The 19,817-nt window shown below is 37.8% G+C and overlaps 1 protein-coding gene across 1 annotated transcript in view; it reads right to left on the bottom strand.

Moving 5' to 3' along the window:
• LOC121390425 (cationic amino acid transporter 2-like) overlaps window positions 1-17,022 on the bottom strand; it is a 51,360-nt gene extending 34,338 nt beyond the window's left edge. Inside the window, exons 1-4 of the mRNA XM_041522236.1 lie at window positions 16,888-17,022; window positions 10,399-10,524; window positions 8,445-8,564; window positions 7,147-7,342 (exon numbers count right to left, since the gene is read on the bottom strand). Coding sequence (XP_041378170.1) covers window positions 7,147-7,342; window positions 8,445-8,564; window positions 10,399-10,516 — 434 coding nt within the window. The 5' untranslated portion in view covers window positions 10,517-10,524; window positions 16,888-17,022. The remainder of the gene's footprint in view (window positions 1-7,146; window positions 7,343-8,444; window positions 8,565-10,398; window positions 10,525-16,887) is intronic.
• Between the last annotated feature and the right edge of the window lie 2,795 nt (window positions 17,023-19,817).

Here is a 19,817-nt window from a genome sequence, read left to right as displayed (position 1 = left end):
TAGGTATGATCAGAGATACGATCTTATATAAAGTATATATTATTATAGCACGTTTAGTTCACTAGAAAACACAACAAAAACACAATACACTTTGGAATCTGTATTAACCTACGCTGACAAATGTACAGCCGTAGTAGTTAATTAATAACAACAATAATAACAACCCAGAACTGATCACTTAATTAGTTATTCTCTAGGTGTCTCGTTTACACAATATGCGAATCACTTCACCGTGACACAACACCCACACGTGTGATAACTGAGAAACGCTTCTAGGAGAAGTTAATTAATAAAGGAATTACAACACTATTCCTAACTGGTTAATTTTTAATTAACCCTTACTACTCGTTCAGTAACGTGTGATAATTGAGAAACGCTGCCAGGAGAACTTAATTAATACGGGAATTACAACACTATTCCTAACTGGTTAATTTTTAATTAACCCTTAACTACTCATTCCGTAACCTTGTAACACAGAATTAATACTGGTACCTATCACAATAAAGACAATAACCTACAGTGTACCTAGGTCTTCTAGGATGACTGGCTAAGCTTTATATTACCAAATACTCGTATAATGTTAGAACAACAGTCTACGATTTACTTCGTCAGATGACCGAAGACACTGTCTAAAGAATATTGGTATAATACAGTATTAAACTATTTAAAGTCACATCAATCACATCAAGGTTATACAACAGAGCAGAAATAAAATATTTACCAGTCCGGACGGACAACGTTCCCCCGGGATACCTTCCTTTTTGGTTCTGCCTCATAATTCTAAAACCTAGCTATTTATTATAAAAATCAGAATATCGCCTGGGGGTACAAGGCGGTCCTCCCCCTATAATCTGATATTCCACCTCTCCCAGAGACGCATTTTTCTCTTTGATCGCCAGACTTACTGACGCCATCGTCGCCAAATCACGGTTGTAAAAACCGCACTCGCAGAGGTATTACGTAACTACTGGCCACATGGCTCCGCAACTGGGCTGGGTGTGTATTAGACGACCATCGCGCAGAAGTATTACGTAGCAAGTTGCCCATCTGGGCTTAAGTGCAATGAAACTGCACACGGCCTTCTAAAACAATTAATATCGCCACAGGCGAAAACAAATTAAGAGCATGTACCGTCACACAGAGATTTTTAAAAAGTGGAATTAAGTCAACTTCGTGCATTTTATATGATGATTTGTATATAAAACCTGTCGGGGTTTGGATTTGTTTTCATGTAAATGCAAAGAAAACAAATATCGAATAGGAAATAAACGTACCATTTGCAAAACACTTTGGGTCTAAATAATTGAACAGGATAATAGTACTGTTGCTGCTGCTATTACTACTAGTTTCTGAGTAACTGGACGGGTAGTTGTCGTACAATTGTTATAACCTAATAATTAATAGTTGCCCTCTCGAACCCTCCTCACCTATGTTTTAAGAAAACTACAGAAGACTATTAACACAATTGTATCAAAACGTTGCGCATTAGTCTGTCTGGTCATATATCCACAAATGAAGCAACCATCTCGTAACTATGACCAGCAGGGAATGCAATCCGACTGTTTGATTGGAAGATCTTAAATATTTAAATATGAGTCTTAGTGATGCACACAAGAGTATATAGAGCAGACGTCTGTCGTAGATAGGTGTCTCCAGGGACCCCGAGAAGTATGTCAACAACAGATGTGATTCAACCTGAGATTATGTGAGCACGCGTCAAAATGGTTGATTAATTGCGTGTATCAAACGGATACGACGAGCATGCGTATAGGTGCTTCAGATTTAATAAAAGATGCAAGAGTGTTCCACCAATTAAAAAAAAAGTATAAATAAATTATAAAAATAAATATACTCTTCAAAAAAAGTAGGGGAACCTGAAATATTAATGTTAATATCAACTATTAGACCGAACATACGTTTTGACCACAGACATCCTAGTAAAGAACGTTCAGGTCTGTTTATCAACACACCGAAACACATTCCATAGTTTGCACATGCATCACGCAGTACACGTGCATGGGGTGTCATTCTCGATTTTGACCATTTCCAGGAAGGTCGATTAATCACTGTGAAACATTATTTCTGTCAATCTTTTTCATTCTGTTGATCATTCAGTTATTAATGTTCTGTTTTTAGTCATTTTTATTGTTTGAATTTGCGATTTACTGATATAAAACCCATCAACGTTCAAATTTCACTTCTGACCCCAATCGTCCTTCACGATCTTTGGTGGTCATAAAACCTACTGTAATACCGAACTACCGATTGTAATGTTTGCCCAATTAATTCACTATTATCATATAACCATTCCCCACAGATAATATACCTTACAATTTTGGCCATAGTAAATCCTTATTAGAGTTCCCCTACTTTTTTTGAAGAGTATATAAAAAGAAGAATGTTTAGTAGAAAAGCAAACTTCTGATTAACGCTTCCTACCCAATTCATCACCCATACCGTTGCCTTTAACTTGCTATTTTCCAGTGCACCACGACTGGTATATTAAAGGCCGTGTTATGTACTACCCTGTCTATGGGATGGTGCATATAAAAGATCCCTTGCTGCTTATTGAAAAGAGTAGCCAATGAAGTGGCGACAGCGGGTTTCCTCTCTCAATATCTGTGTGGTCCTTAACCATATGTCTGACACCATATAACCGTAAATAAAATGTGTTCAGTGCATCGTTAAATAAAACATTTCCTTCTTTAACTTGCTATTTCTTACATTTTTATGTTGCTTTTTTTTTTAAAAATCTGAGAATTGTTTGATCTTTTAAGATCAAACACACCGACGGTGATCTTAAAATGTATAATGTTTACACTATTAAAGTTTTACTTAAAATTTATGGAACAAAGAATCGTCATGAAACATGTTCTGTTCTGCTTCGATAATTAAGTGAAGTGCTCTGAAATGCATCAGCAATTTTCACAGCAATTTCGGTTTGATTCGGAACTCCTCGGCAGATGCCATAGATAATACGCAATCAGGCAAGATGTTCCGAAAAATCCCGATGTATTTCATTCAACCGTTATTGGTTCCTCTATATTTTTCCCCCGAGTATTGGTTATCACAATTAAAGGGACATTCCTGAGTTTGCTGCAATGTTTTAAGATGTTATCGACTAATAAAATATTTCTACGATTAAACTTACATATTAAATATATTTTTTTGTTTAGAATATTAGTGGCTATATATTAAACGTGTTTCTGATCGTTCTAATATTTGTACTAGGTTAATTTTCATTTTATTTCCGAAAAATAATTTTTTCGTACGTACGAAATTATTTGAAGACAAAATCCAGTTTGGGCTTCTTAAGACAACCAGAAACACATTGAATATACAGACACTGATATTCTAAACAAGAAAATATATTTAATATGTAAGTTTAATCGTAGAAATATTTTAAAAGTCGGAAACATCTTACAATGCAGCAAACTCAGGAGTGTCCCTTTAAGTAAAGGCAAATTTGTCATAGTATTTTTATAATACCACGTGATGCCAAACTAAATTTGCGTTATTGCAAACTTTTTTCTCCCTTCAAAATAGCGAGTTTCAACGACTCATTGGGTAGGTGTAAGATCCCTGCACATACCTCTCTCTCACCAAAACCCTGTTATGGGCAGACTGCAAAGAAATCTGCACTTTTGAAAATTAAAAGAAACCACCCCAAAAATATGCAGCTTTGTTCTGTGCAACTGGCGATGTCTGGTACTGTTTAGAGCTTATCTAACACGTAAATGTGCTAAACAATGCTAGTGTCAGACTATCAACTGTCACGACGAAGTCGGCCAACTTGACAGTTGCGTTGTAATTTCCCCAACTCCCAAACTTACGACTGGTGCGCTCAGGTTAACAACTAATCGGTTGTAGGAGTTGTTTCCGGGGAGACTCGAGTTATAATAGCGTTCAGATTAGTAACTGGACAGTCGTAGAAGTCGTCTGATTGACGTGTTAGCCAAGTTCGTCGTGATAGTTGGTAGTCTGAGCCTAGCATTATTTAGCACATTTACGTGTTAGTTATGCTTTAAAAAAGTTCGTGGCGTACACAGTAACTTCTGCTCTTAAATTACTTTTGATATTTGCAACTTGCCTCAATGTCCATCCAGTCTGAAACGATGGTCCCAACAATAGTTAAAGGCATATTGTCACAGACCACTGACCTATTTAATGGTCTAACAAATAATTACCTGAACAAAAATAATTTGATCTGTCTCTAAATGTACTTTATTCAACCATCTTCATAACCACCATACTCTATTTATTAATGACATTTTTAAAAAAATAATAGAATTATGGCAATGGTCCATAATTCAAAAACTAAAATTACTGAGAGGAATGACATGGATTTTACTCCATCATGGTTCAGTTACAGGGACATTCCTGAGTTTGCTGCATTGTAAAATGTTTCCGACTAATCAAATATTTCTACGATTAAACTTACATATTAAATATATTTTCTTGTTTAGAATATCAGTGTCTGTATATTCAATGTGTTTCTGGTCGTCTTAATATTTGTAAGAAGCCCAAACTGGATTTTGTCTTCAAATACGTACGAAAAAATATATTTTAGTAAATAAAATGAAATTTAACCTAGTCCAAAATATTTTAGGAAATAAAATGAAATTTAACCTAGTACTAATATTACAACGATCAGAAACACCTTTAATATACAGCCACTAATATTTTATGCAGAAAAATATATTTGATATGTACTTACAATCGTTAAAAAAGTCTCTGTTAGTCGATAACGTCTTAAAAATTGCAGCAAACTCAGGAATGTCCCTTTAAGGTGATGCGATAGCTAGATTTGGTTTCCAACAATTAATGTAATTTTTATTTATTATCCATTTTTAGAGAAATAAGTTCCTTAAATCCGTGACAGTATGCCTTTAAAGTGTTAAAAAAAGCTGGTCAAAACATGATCGATCGAGAAATAAACTTTCGTATATTTTCGATTAATCGACTATGGGATTTGAAACATTAGACGAAAACCATTAATTGGTACAGGAATGGTGTAGAAAGCTATATTTGCGTTCTGTTAGAATTGAAACTAGATACTTTGCAAGCTTAACAGGTGTCCATGGGTAATGGATACAATTTACTTCCATCTTAACTTTCATTCCAAGTAAGCGATTGCCGGAGTTTCCACGAAATGACCAGACTAAATCCAGCTTGTATGGGAAGGGACAGATGTGTAGCACAAATGACCAAGTGATATATTTGGACAACGAAGTATGATGGAATCCTTTCGATTCCATCCAGAACTTTTATTGCAATATTTACGTGATACTGACTTTTATTCTACATTTTAATATTACATATCTGTGTTATTTGTATTTTTCGCACATGTCTTTGCACTGTGTTTTAGTTTGTCTCTTGAAGTTTTATATTGATGTTGATCGTCACTTTACCATAGTTTGAGAGAGAGAGAGAGAGAGAGAGAGAGAGAGAGAGAGAGAGAGAGAGAGAGAGAGAGAGAGAGAGAGAGAGAGAGAGAGAGAGAGAGAGAGAGATCTAAACCAATTTCTAAACGCGTTTCATAAATTTCATATAACACTCCCGCGAATGCTATAATAATATTAATATATTAATTATCTACAAACTGTGTTTTATAACAAACGTTAAATACGATTATAATTGCTTCACAATCGATGTTAATAACATTCAGCGATGTCAATTTCAGTGACGCGGAATATCAATATCACAGCCGCGACCGTCGCAAGCTTGCAGCTACTACAGCTAACTGTTTTCAATATATTATTATGACCCATGCCATACAGATTTTGTGGGGGAAATACGATATTTATGCAACTGCTTATTTTAGATCATATGGGTAATAAAAGGATTTACAACAAACTGCAATGTAAAAATAGTAACATGCAATAGGGGAAAAGGCATAACATTAGGGTGGAGGGTATATGGTTAGGGCAAACAAATCTGTTTTACAGTTTCATGTAGTTGACGAAACGTACAGACTTTGACTTTGTGGTTTTAAACAGAAACCTGTTTTTATTATATCCAAATATGGTAAAAGTTAAATACCTCGTCGCTTTCGTTACACTTTGTAAACAAACCTTTCGGAAGCGTCAATGGGTTGCAATTCTAAGTAAAGAGGACATTACGTTGACAAATGTCGGAATTGGAATCACCTTGTGAAGGCCACGGGATACTAGCGAACAGTCTTGTTGTGTATTCAAGTTATGAGCCATAAATAAATAATAACGCTACGACATCTACCGGCCTCGGTGGCGTAGTGGTTAGGCCATCGGTCTACAGGCTGGTAGGTACTGGGTTCGGATCCCAGTCGAGACATGGGATTTTTAATCCAGATACCGACTCCAAACCCTGAGTGAGTGCTCCGTAAGTCTCAATGGGTAGGTGTAAACCATTTGCACCGACCAGTGATCCATAACTGGTTCAACAAAGGCCATGGTTTGTGCTATCCTGCCTGTGGGAAGCGCAAATAAAAGATTCCGTGCTGCTAATCGGAAAGAGTAGCCCATGAAGTGGCGACAGCGGGTTTCCTCTCAAAATCTGTGTGGTCTTTAACCATATGTTTGACGCCATATAACCGTAAATAAAATGTGTTGAGTGCGTCGTTAAATATAACATGTTTTTCTTTCTTTTGCTATGACATCTTCTCCAAAGCATTAACTTAAGAAATTGTAAGCATCACACAGAATTATAGTACTTATTTTAACACGTATCCATACATTTTCGAACAGACACATAACTGGTTGTATTTAATTTCATTTCAACTTATTTTCGTACTTATATCCAAGTAAGGTTCAAGCACGCTGTCCTGGGCACAAACCTCGGCTATCTGGGCTGTCTGTCCAGGACAGTGGGTTAGTTGTTAGTTGTTAGTGAGAGAAAAGAGAGTATAGTAGTCTTACACCTACATGTTTGTGTACACATTGAGTCGTTAAAACATGCTGTAGGTGGGAGTCGGTACCGGGCTGCGAACCCAGTACCTACCCGATTTACGTCCGATGGCTTAACCACGACACCACCGAGGCCAGTAGGTTGTATTAACTGCCCTATCAAAGGTTAGGACCACAGCCAGATGCTATTTGGGACAGTGCTACCTATACTGTAAGAATACAATATTTATCTACTGAAGAAGCATTGATCTTGAAATCTTACTTATGCAATGTGTCGTTGAGCATGTAGTCGAGATAGTGACCCCATGCTTTGGCAGCTACAGCGGCCCCTAGCACGTGCTCCAGGATGAGGCTCCACCCGGTGATAAAGGCCGACAACTCTCCGAAAACCGAATAACTGTAGACATAGGATGTGCCTGCTTTGGGAAGACGTGTTGTCAATTCTGCCTCGCACAGTCCTGGAAAATATAATGCCATTATAACTGTATGAAGCTAAAAATAGTAATAATGAAATTAACGCATGGCCGTCCTCGGGGACTAATCTCTGTGTTGCCATATATGTGATATTCAATCAGTGGAACGTGAAGCGGCTGTGTTCGAGCCTGGTTCATTACCATCACAGTAACTAGATGGTCAACATATTGGGCGTCGACTTATTGGATTGTTACGTGCTGTATTCCAGGGGCCTAATTCACTAAACTCTCGCAACTTTGCGATCTCGCAGTGCAATGCTAGAAGACTTGTCGTCTAGCAGAGCCTAAGAGAGCTTGTGAATTAGGCCCCTGATCAAAAATATGTATGAAGAAAACGGATTAAGTTATATGTTGTCTCTCTCTCTCTCTCTCTCTCTCTCTCTCTCTCTCTCTCTTCTCTCTCTCTCTCTCTCTATATATTATATATATATATATATATATATATATATATATATATATATATGTCTCTGTCAGTCTCTCTCTCTCTCTCTCTCTCTCTCTCTCTCTCTCTCTCTCTCTCTCTCTCTCTCTCTCTCTCTCTCTCTCTCTCTCTCTCTCTCTCTCTCTCTCTCTCTCTCTCTCTCTCTCTCTCCTATTCTGTCTGTGGGATGATGACAGATAAAATATCCTTTGCTACTAATAGGACAAAATGTAGCTGGTTTCCTCACTAAGACTCTGTGTCAAAATTACCAAATGTTTAACATCCAATATCCGATGATTAATGAATCAATATGTTCTAGTGGTGTCCTTAAATAAAACAAACAATCTCTCTCTCTCTCTCTCTCTCTCTCTCTCTCTCTCTCTCTCTCTCTCTCTCTCTCTCTCTCTCTCTCTCTCTCTCTCTCTCTCTCTCTCTCGTTTTATAGATCTTCTTTTGCCCCCCCTCTCCCAGCTCCCCATCTCTCTCTATCTCTCACTCTCTATCTCTCACTTTCTCTATCTCACAGGTATAGAAAGGTGTAGACTATTAACGAGTGTGCTTGGCTAAAACGTGAGTAACTAACCAAAATATTTTACAACATAATTTTTAAATATCGTTTATAATATGCCACAACTGTTTGGTTTTATTACTTGGTTGCTTAGTTACCTGCTAGCAGTGACGTCACACCAGCAAGGAGTACGGATAAAACGGAAGCTGGTCCCGCATCGCATCTGGCGACATGCGCAGAGAGTACGTAGATTCCAATACCGGCACTACTACCTATTCCTGCAAACAATAAGATCAAATCATAGTATTATATAAATGCAGAGATTCTGTAAAATACTTGTCCTACAATCTTGGAAATTAATGCATACATTTTTTGTTAATTGTTTTAGATAGATGATAATAACAAGAGAACTGTTGTTTAAAAGTTGTCAAAGTGAATGGAATGCAGTGTTGAGTTTAAACAGATTTCAAACCCATAATCACCTATAGTCCGTCACATCCCTTTACAAAAGTGTAAATATTTTCAGTTTTGTTTGTCGTTAGGAGAAAAGTAAAAGTGTTTGGGAAATAAAACCGAAATACTATTTGTGCGTGTAATTTTAAAAAAAAACCATTCGGCTCAGAAATAAATAAGTTGTAGTAAATTCCATAGTATGAAAACAGGCATTCCCTGTGGGAAGTTGAACCTTTATGGTCTGTTCTGTTTTTATTAAGTATACTATTTGGTTTTGTTTGTTTTTTTTGGAGGGGGGGGGGGGGGGGGGGAGGGACAGAAAGTCTGAAATGCCAAAGAAAACTTACATATTTGAGTAAAGGACAAAAGAGATATTAAGAAAAAAAAAGTCATATCATATTTAGTATTGACCGCGGTGTAGAAATGAAAACTATACCACTAGCCCAGAACCAACTAAAATTTAATGACAAAAATATTAAGGACGCTTGGTAAGTGATCAACATCATGTAGCAAACGAAAACAAGGCCCAGATATTGACTGACACATCTCTGGTAAATACTAAGTTTTTCACATTTCTTTTATATGGATTTACAAAATTCAAGTGACATCCCGAAAGTGTTTAACTGAACAATCTATTCAGAACACACCGCGGATTCAATGCAAACACAAAATATGTATATAACAAATTAAATTAGTCAGTCAGAAAAAGACAGATCGCCCGTTGGACTGGTAGTTGCATTTTTTAACTCGTCCGTCAGAATTTTTACTCGCATCTGGCGACCGGCGAGTACTTTCTGCAGCCCTGATTGACAAGGGAACAGTTCATGAAATTAAACCATACATAAAACTAGTAACAATTTACTGTTAAGATTTTGAATCGAAACGACGCTTTAGCGAAACACAGACAGCCACTTATTATAGTAATCTTCTACTGCAAGCAGACAAAGATTAACCAGATACCATTATACTACAGACATAATTAGATCATATTTGTCAGCTAGTTCATTATGAAAATAACAATGGAGAGTGATGGTATGTCTGGTAGGTGCCGAAGAATGGCAGCTGCTGCCATTCAAACTATACAAAAAGAGTGTCTTTATTTTGTTTAGCGTTTGATTTCTGTTATTTTTGTATCTATTATGGTTTTGGTTGTTGTGGTTTGTTTGGGGTTGTTTTCTTTTTGTTTTGTTGCCAGGGTTGGGTTTTTTTTTTTTTTTTTTTTTTTTTATTGTTGTTTTTGAGGGTTTTTTTTTTAGGGGTGATTCTTTTCATTGTCCAAAGCTCCAAACCCCAAGTTCTTTCAATATAACTAGCGTCTCAAATAGAAGAAGAAGAAGGAAGGAAACGTTTTATTTAACGACGCACCCAACCGATTTTATTTACGGATATATTGCGTCAAACATATGGTTAAGGACCACACAGATACTGAGACAGGCAACCCGCTGTCGCCACTTCACGGGCTACTCTTTTCAATCAACAGCAAGGGATCTTTTATATGCACAATCCCACAGACTGGATAGTACATACCACGGCCTTTGCTACACCAGTTGTGGAGCACTGGCTGGAACGAGAAATAACCCAACGGGTCCACCGACGGAGAAACAACTAGACGAAGAATGACATGTGTAATTACTCTGATTGATGCACTAAAACACGCACCTATGCCGATGAGGTCGACGATGTTGAGACATCTGTTGAAGGGCGTGTCCAGGAGGCTGCGCGTGTCCCACGACTTCCGGCGAGTGACGCTCTCCAACAGCTTCCTACACATGCGCATGCTCGATGCTAAAAAAATAATTTTAAAAAAGAAGATAAAACAAGATAGTTTTAATGTTTGATTTTACACCTGAAGTTGAATAAGTAAACTTAAAAAAGACAACAAAGCTTATACATGTACATATATGTTTGTCTGTCTGTGTGTGTGTGTGTGTGTGTGTGTGTGTGTGTGTGTGTGTGTGTGTATATAAGCGCCTGCATAACGACCGTATCGAACAATGCATTAATATGCATCTTCATAACGTATGGATTTTCATTACTAATAAATTGAACTGGCGTTTGTGCAGAGGTGGTGGTGTGTGGTGGGGTTCTACACTATAAACTGAACTGGCGCTGGAAGAGTGGTGGGAAGTGGGTTCTACACTATAAACTGAACTGGCGCTGGAAGAGTGGTGGGAAGTGGGTTGTACACTATAAACTGAACTGGCGCTGGAAGAGTGGTGGGAAGTGGGTTCTACACTATGGCGAATGAAGCTTTAGGAAGGTCCGGTCATTCTCCCACTGAAAACAACCCATTAAAAATGAAAATTATTGCAGCAATGGGATTTCCCACCTAAACCCCGCCCCTCCACAACGCACGTGCCTACCGTCACACATCTGACGGACGCTATAAATGTCCATAGTCTAAATACTCCGTGTTATTACACCCAAGCGAACAGTTCGTGTTGGAGTTTTGTCCCAGTATAAATATTAACTATTGCTGGACTATCGACCGCCACGCACAGTGTGGTATGCTGTGTTTGTCTCATGACAATATTTAATGTTTTAGCTATGACAGCGTATAATACATTGCTGGCACTCGTTACTACACTGTAATACAAATTGGACGAATGGATAAAAAAATATTACACATGTGGATTCAATTTTAACATTCATAAGTCACTTGGTGTTCATATATGTATAAATAAAACCCGGTCAAAACAGCAACAAAAAAGGAAAGAAAAAAAAAAGAAGAAAGAGAGAAGAGAGAAAACATTCAGCTACAAAACAACAAAAATAATTAAAGCAATAAATAAAAAATAAAAAATAATAATAATAATAATAATAATAAAAAAAAAAAAAATAAAATAATAATAATAATATATTTTAAAAATAATAATGTTGTTTTGGGGTGGGGTTTTTTTGGTGGTTATTCTTTGCTGTTCTGTTCTGTTCTGTTTTTGTTGATTTTGTTTTCTTTCTTTTCTTCTTTCTTTTTTTTTTTTTTTTTTTTTTTTACCTAAAAATAGTTTAAATAAAACGTTGCACATCTGGCTAGGTCAAGTCAGAACATTCAGAACAAGCTGTTGTAGCGCATGCTTGTCATGGGCACAGGTGCCGGCCGGCTCCTCTTCCCAAGACAGGGTTGCACATCTGAGTACGACTTTTATTTTATTGAACATTATTGACGCAATGGAGACAAATCTTCCATTTAGGCTGGCTCTCATTGACATGTGGCTGAAAGTCAGAAACGTTCCCAAAGGGATACCTTGAATTATTCAACGTAAAGTCGCACGTCCCCCCCCCCCCCCCTTTAGATCCGCCACTGATCATATGCATAGACTTCGACATTACTGTTACTATGCTAAATGTTATATCATTAGCTATCTGAACATTTCCGCGATATATATATATATATTATTGTTTTCGTTCATATAATAAATTTCTTTTTAATTTACGAACTCGATTCCTAGAATTTTTATCCCACTGACCTTTTTGCATTAGACGTAATATATTGTTTAACAAAAACCTTTACTTATGCATTAACCTTTATATATTATTTAACAAGTTCATTCTACAAATAGATGGAATTCACTGTTTTGAAACATAACCTACCTATATAACTGAATTCAATATTTCGACAATGGTTAGATTTCATCTTTTGAAAGAGCAAACGACACGCTACAGATAAAGTATGAATTCGTCTACATCATCTTTTCACGTTTGAAAATATCACTCGCCTCATAAGCCCCATGCGAATGTGAGCGCGACATGTTAAGTATATATTAAAGTTTAAAGTTTGTTATGTTTAATGATATCACTAGAGCACATTGATTTATTCATCATCGGATAGTGGGTGTCAAACGTAATTTTTTAATCGTATCTTAGATCAAATTTGCTACATTTTTCCATTCGTAGCAAGAGATCTTTTATATACATTCTCCCACAGACGGAACAGCACATACCACGGCTTTGTGGTATACCAGTCGTTGAGCAATCGTTGGGGCGGGAAGAAACCCAATCAGAGAATAGGTCCACTGAGGTGGTTCGATCCTACGATGACAGCACCTCAGGTGAGCGTTCTAACTCCTGATATAACAGTATAGGCACTGATTCTGTCCCGGGTCGGATCCATGGCTGTCCAGAGACCGGACCCGGGATGGACATGCCTGAAACCTTAGTGGTATAGGGGCATGATAAAACAGTTCACGTTCACGTTCATCGGAAGGAAGGCAATGTTTTATTTAACGACTCACTCAACACATATTATTTACGGTTATATGACGTCGGACATATGGTTAAAGACCACACAGATATTGAGAGAGGAAACTCGCTGCCGTCATTTCATGGGCTACTCTTTTCGATTAGCAACAAGGGATCTTTATATGCACCATCCCACAGACAGGATAGTACATACCACGGCCTTTGAAACGAGAAATAGCCCAATGGGCCCACCGACAGGAATCGATTATATATCGATCGCGCATCAGGCAAGCGCTGTACCACTGAGCTACGTCTGTACCACTGAGCTACGTCTGTACCACTGAGCTACGTCTGTACCACTGAGTTACGTGTCTGTCAATCTATGTGTCTCTATGTCTGCAGTTAATAGTTTTTATATAACCAGAGGTCCTAGTTTTCTTTTGTTTGCTTTTTCTTTGTTTTATCCTCCTTGGGGGGGGGGGGGGGGGGGGGGGGGGGCGGAGAAAAAGGGGCGTTCGCTACTTCTTTTTCACAATGTATTGTAACGATTTAAACCTGTAACTGCCCATCAATTGATTTAGGACTGTTATATTTATTTCTTAATTATGTACGCGGCCGATGCAATTGATATTTTCAAAGACCAAAAAAGAAAGAACTGTTTTATTTAACGACGCACTCAACACATTTTATTTACGGTTTTATGGCGTCAGACATATGGTTAAGGACCACACATATATTGAGAGAATAAACCCGCATCATTTATATGCACCATCCCCAGGGTAGTACATACCACGGCCTTTGATATACCAGTCGTGGTGTACTGGCTGGAACGACAAATAGCTCAATGAGCCCACCGACGGGGATCGATCCCAAACCGACCGCGCATCGAGCGAGTGATTTTCCACTGGGCTACGTCCCGCCTCATTTTTCTGAAACAATTGATGGTGTACAAACTATGCTAGATGCTTAAGATCCTTCTCGGAGTGGAAACTACAAATACATGTGAGACAAACAAAACTAGTGATTTTTAGAATAGGCGGCAGAAGGGAGGCTAATGAAAACTGGTTATATGAGGGTGCAACAACCGATGTTATAGATGACTTTAATTATTTAGAAGTGGTCTTTTGTTACAATGGTAACTTACGTAGTACACAAATGCCAATTGCAATCCAAGCCCAGAAAGCAATTATTGGTGTCAAAAGGTCGACGTCTAACGTCGTATTGAATAATGAATTTACTTATCGTGTTCGATACCCACATATATAATATTGAACCCATTTTAAATTACGTATTTGAAAGGTGGGGTTTTCACAAGGGACCTGACGTTGAAAAAGTGTCGTAAAAACATCTATTCTATTCTATTATATTCTATGATATTGAAATATTGTTCTGGTGTTCATTTAAAGGCTATAAAGGAAGGAAGGAAATGGTTTATTTGACGACGCACTCAACACATTGTATTTACAGTTATATGGCGTCAGACTTATGGTTAAGGACCATAAAAATATTGCGAGAGGAAACCAACTGTTGCCACTTATTGGGCTACTCTTTTCGATTAGCAGCAAGGGATCTTTTATATGCACCATCCTACAGACAGGGTAGTACACACCACTGCCTTTGTTGCACAAGTTGTGGAACACTGGCTGGAACAAGAAATAGCCCAATGGGTCCACCGACGGGGATCGATCGTAGACAGACCGCGCATCACGGGAACACTTTACCACTGGGCTACGTCCCGCCCCACAAAAAAGTTGGAAAAGAAAAAAAAAAGAAAAAAGGCTATGCATTTTGTATCTACAATGAGTTAGGTCAAATACCATTGCAATAGTAATGTTTTGTTACGTGTTCTTGAACAGAAAAATAATTTGTGTATACAATGAGTCAGATCGAATTCCGTTGCAATGTAAAATGCATATAATTATTTTAAAAATGATGGATATCACTATTGTATAGCAGGATTTGTATTTCGTCATACATTTATCAGTATCTATTTGAAACATGTGAATGCTTTGTAAATTGGGCTACTCATGTTAAACATCTTGTGAACTCTTCGGGAATGCTGTACAACATGTGGCAACAACAGTATGTCGATAACGAACCATTTCGATCGATCGATAACGAACCATTTCGATTTAGAAAAACTAGTGTAGAAGTGGCAGTCCTTTTTGTGGCAGTGCAAGAGGGGTGAAATCTCCAATAAAGGAACTCCTGAGGTGTGGCTGATGTGCTATCGATCTAAAATCGATTCCCGTCGGTGGACCCATTGGGCTATTTCTCGTGCTCAATGCTCCACAACTGTTGTAACAAAGGCCGTGGTATGTACTATCCTGTCTCTGGGATGGTGCATAAAAGATCCCTTGCTCCTAATCGAAAAGAGTAGCCCATGAAGTGGCGACGGCGGGTTTCCTCTCTCAATATCTGTGTGGTCCTTAACCATATGTCCGACGCCATATAACCGTAAATAAAATGTGTTGAGTGCATCGTTAAATAAAACATTTCCTTCCTTCATCGAGAGTGGCTGTCCTCCTATAGACGAGGATCTCTAGAAAGAGTTTCATGGAATCAACCACTATTTTGCCAAATGCCCATCCGACTCTGCATACGACCTTGATCATGTATTACGGTTTTGTCGGTAAAATTTCTTTAAGACAGTGAATGAGATGCATTTCGCCAATATATGGCGTCATTTTGTAAAATATCATGCAGGTGTGTTTAATCAAATAATGTATTTGTATTTGATTGATAATATTTTCTTTCAGTTTTATGTTGTGTAAAATGATGTACCTAAATTACTCAGAACGATATGTAAGTTTAGAATTTCTGCTCATCAATTTAATGTTGAATCGCATCGATACTCCAGTACTCCTGGAGAAAACATATTGTGTCATTGCCGTAATACACTGGTGGTAGAGGATGAATTCTATTTGATATTTGTATCTAATCTTTATTCGTCTTTAAGGGGAATATACATAAAAACCTTTTTTTCTAAAAACACACTTCAGTTTATAAACTAATCCAACTTTTAACAGTACAAGATATCAAAGACATTGGAAGTCTAGGGAGTCTTTTTCAGTGACGACGAATCGCGATGCTCTACAGTTTAATAAGATTTAATATTTCTCCTCATACTCTTGAAAAAAGTCTGTATTATACAGACGTAACGTCGAGTTTTAACTTTGTGTTGTGTGTGTTTTTTAACGTGGATGGTTTTAGAAAAAGACTTTTGGTTTTAAATATTTTACTGTAGACACTATAAGTTGAATTTCTTTCCATTCAGTCTCCATCTTTAATTATACTCTAGCTCAACTTTGTAAGCCTTCTATAATTGTGCATCCATGTTAACTCCACATATATTTTTGTAAACAAAAAACATGTATAAAAATAAATAACTATAAAATTGTGTTTCCATGTTAACTACGTACACCCCAAATACACAACAAACAAAAAACAAAACAAACAAACAAACAAAATAAGTAACGTACATATACCTATAAACATCAGTTTTTTTGGCAATCAATGAATTGAAAATATACACATAAATGGAGATAGAGATAAACATAGTATTAGTTAAATAGACAGATAAGCAGATAGACTAGCAGATATGCAGACAGAAAAGCAGACAGACAGGAATGCAGACAGACATGTAGATAGACAGACAGACAGAGGAAAATATATTTAGATAGTTATACGTGTGTGCGTGTGTCTACCATACGGCTGTGATGCGAAGATTCGAACCCAGTACCTACTGTACCACGCACATAATAAAGACCGTCAGTTCTAACCAATGCGTCATCCAGGTCTACTATGAGATAATATTGATTCGGTCTTTTAAAAGCCAGATATTGCCAGAGGATGTTATTAATAGTGATTCGTCGTCAGTCTAACTAATCGTCCTCCAAACTGGTTTATGATGCTTTCCAAAATAAATACATTCTTCAACAAATGGCCAAACAATTGGAGCTCACTCACCTTATATTAGCACTAATGGCGCGAGTAGCTAGGGGAACATAATTCCATCGTCTGCGACTCCAAATCCTGCCCGATATCGCCCGAGAGCCGCGTCTAGCTCCTGAAATAAAATTACCACAAAATATTTGATTCATTTATACCAACACTTCATCTTACGTGATTGAATGATTGGCAGTTTTATTTCCTGGGTCTTACTGTCCGTGCGATAGATTTTGAGCCAATCAAGATCGGCGTTACGAAGAGCGATCGATAAACGGTACGCCGCTCGTTGACTGGTACTTCGTCAGTTGATATTCGGATAGCGTGAACAGATTTGTTTGCTTTTTATATTGTTCTTGGTTGGTGGCTAACAAAATGGTTTGCGTATGGTATTTTGTTAAATTTCTTTTTTGTTATTGTTATTGTCGTTGATGTTGTATTTATTTTCTTCTTTTTTCCCCTTCTTTGTTTCTTTTAGAACAATCTTTTGAATAACAATCTTTTGAGTGTACATATAATTGTGTTCATGAAAAATGAAGGTTCAAGAACGCTTGCTTTGGATTTGGTCTATGATGTTATCAGAAAACAAATTACGTACATGTTCTCTGGCCATGCAATATGAAGGTTCAATAACGCTTGGTTGGATTTGGTCTACGATTTATTCAGGAAAAAAGGTATTTAAATACAAATATTTCTGTTCATGTAAAATGAGGATTCACGAACGCTTGACTCCGGATTTGGTCTACGAGACACTTCTACAAACAGCGGTTGATAGAATTTGTTAACCACCGGCCTCTGTGGCGCAGTGGTTAAGCCATCGGATTACAGGCTGGTAGGTACAGGGTTCAGAGCCCGGTACCGGCTCCAACTCAGAGCGAGTTCTTAAGGGCTCAATGGGTAGGTGTACGGCCACTACACCCTCTTCTTTCTCACTAACCACTAACCACTAACCACTAACCACTAACCACTAACCAACTAACAATTAACCCACTGTCCAGGGCCTCGTTCCACGAAGCAACCGTATCCCTAAGATTACCCTAGGCGCATGGCCACCTTATGCACTTAAGTTGATCTTAGGGCTAAGATCGCTTCGTGAACGGGGCCCTGGACAGACAGCCCAGATAGCTGACATTTGTTGACAATTTCGGATATTTTTAAGGTTTTTATGTCCAGATGTTTACCACTTACCCTCGAATCCCACCAAAATAAAAGCCCACGCAAAATGTCCAGTTATACGGTATTTGAATTGGTCTCGTATACTAGTTTTAGTGACACAACGATCTTAGAACCTTATTTCGGTTTTAAAGGTACTTCGCTTTCAAATTGAAGGTATTTCTTTTTTCTACAAAATTGGCGATAATAAACATTATTCTGCTTAAACTTTACACACCAAAACATAAAATTTCAAAGGTATGTAACATAAGCCGTAAAATTCAAGAAAAGAAACATCACTCGTAATCATACCGATAGTTCTCTTACCATATGCGCGGGCGGGACGTAACCCAGTCGTAAAGCGCTCGCTTGATGCGCGGTCGGTGTGGGATCGACCCCAGTCGGTGGGCTCATTGGTCTTTTTCTCGTTCCATCATGTGCACCCCGACTGGTATATCAAATGCCGTGGTATGTGCTATCATGTCTGTGGGAAAGTGCATATAAAAGATCCCTTGCTGCATTAGGAAAGATGTAGCGGGTTTTCTCTAATGACAACGAGTCAGAATTACCAAATGTTTGACATCCAATAGCCGATGATTGATTAATCAATGTGCTCTAGTGGTGTCGTTAAACAAAACAAACTTCTTCTTACCGCATGCTCTCGTTAGATTTTATTATGCTGAACTCCATTCAAAACGCAGCACCCAATCTTTGGTTGTTAAGGCTACAGCGTGTGTGATGTTGCTGTAAAACACACAAAGACCACAGATCGTGTATACAATCTTTAGGTTATATATTGCGTACCAGAATGTTAACAATTTCAAGACAAACGACTGGCTGCTCCTAGGTGATAACCAGGTCACCAATGTCATATATCCAATGAACAATAACACGATGGAAATCGATTACACTGTGACGTATAGTTAACCTGACAACCTTGTGTCTGTGGCGCGTAAATCAGCTATAAGTGTAAATATATTTTAGTCGAAAAATATGTTAAAATTTGCTTAAAACCTGGTTTTTGAGGATATGCAATCAATAGAATAATACATTCGTGTCCGATAGATACAATATATCAAAGAGTAAATAATTTTAAAATAACATGCACAATATCAGCATGGGTTCATCACCTACGTTTCTAATTATCTGCAATAATCACAATATCAAAGAAATGAACACTTTCAGGCAGCTACACTAAATGGCGGAAACATATTAGTACTGTAGAGTTGTGAATGCTGTCTATGCTTTAATTCTACCTTTCACCTTCATATTCATACTACGACTCTGAACAGTGTTGGTTTTAAGGATACGCGAGGCTTGCAGCACAAATAACAGCGCGACCCTCTTCCCAGGATATATATTTTTCAACCCCCTCGGGAAGAGGGAAAAAATGACCTGGGGAAAATAAATGTTCACATCACCGCGGGGACCCCCTGAATCGCAGTGTCCGTAGCACGTGCTACATGTGCTACTAGGATAAACCGGCTCTGGTTCTAGAACCAATTTCACAAAACATCATAAGTTTACGTTTGAAACCAGCCGTTATAACTGTCGTACGGTTACATATATTTGGCATGTAATTCACGCAGAAAATTACACGATTACGGAAAATTGAAGATTATAAAGGCGATACAAGTGCCTTTTACGACAATAATCACGGGAATAACCGATTGCGTAGCAGCAGATGGAATCGTATAATATGTGTATTATCAATCTGCAATTCTCGTGTCGTACTAAGAACTCGTACCGTGTGGCGTAGCCTTCAGGACGAAAGAAAATGAAATCTATATACTTCAAAC

This window comes from Gigantopelta aegis, chromosome 15, assembly GCF_016097555.1.
Source record: "Gigantopelta aegis isolate Gae_Host chromosome 15, Gae_host_genome, whole genome shotgun sequence".
NCBI classification, from domain to species: Eukaryota; Metazoa; Mollusca; class Gastropoda; order Neomphalida; family Peltospiridae; genus Gigantopelta; species Gigantopelta aegis.
Note: the sequence above shows the minus strand (reverse complement) of the source record. Positions and strands in the feature narration are given on the sequence as shown.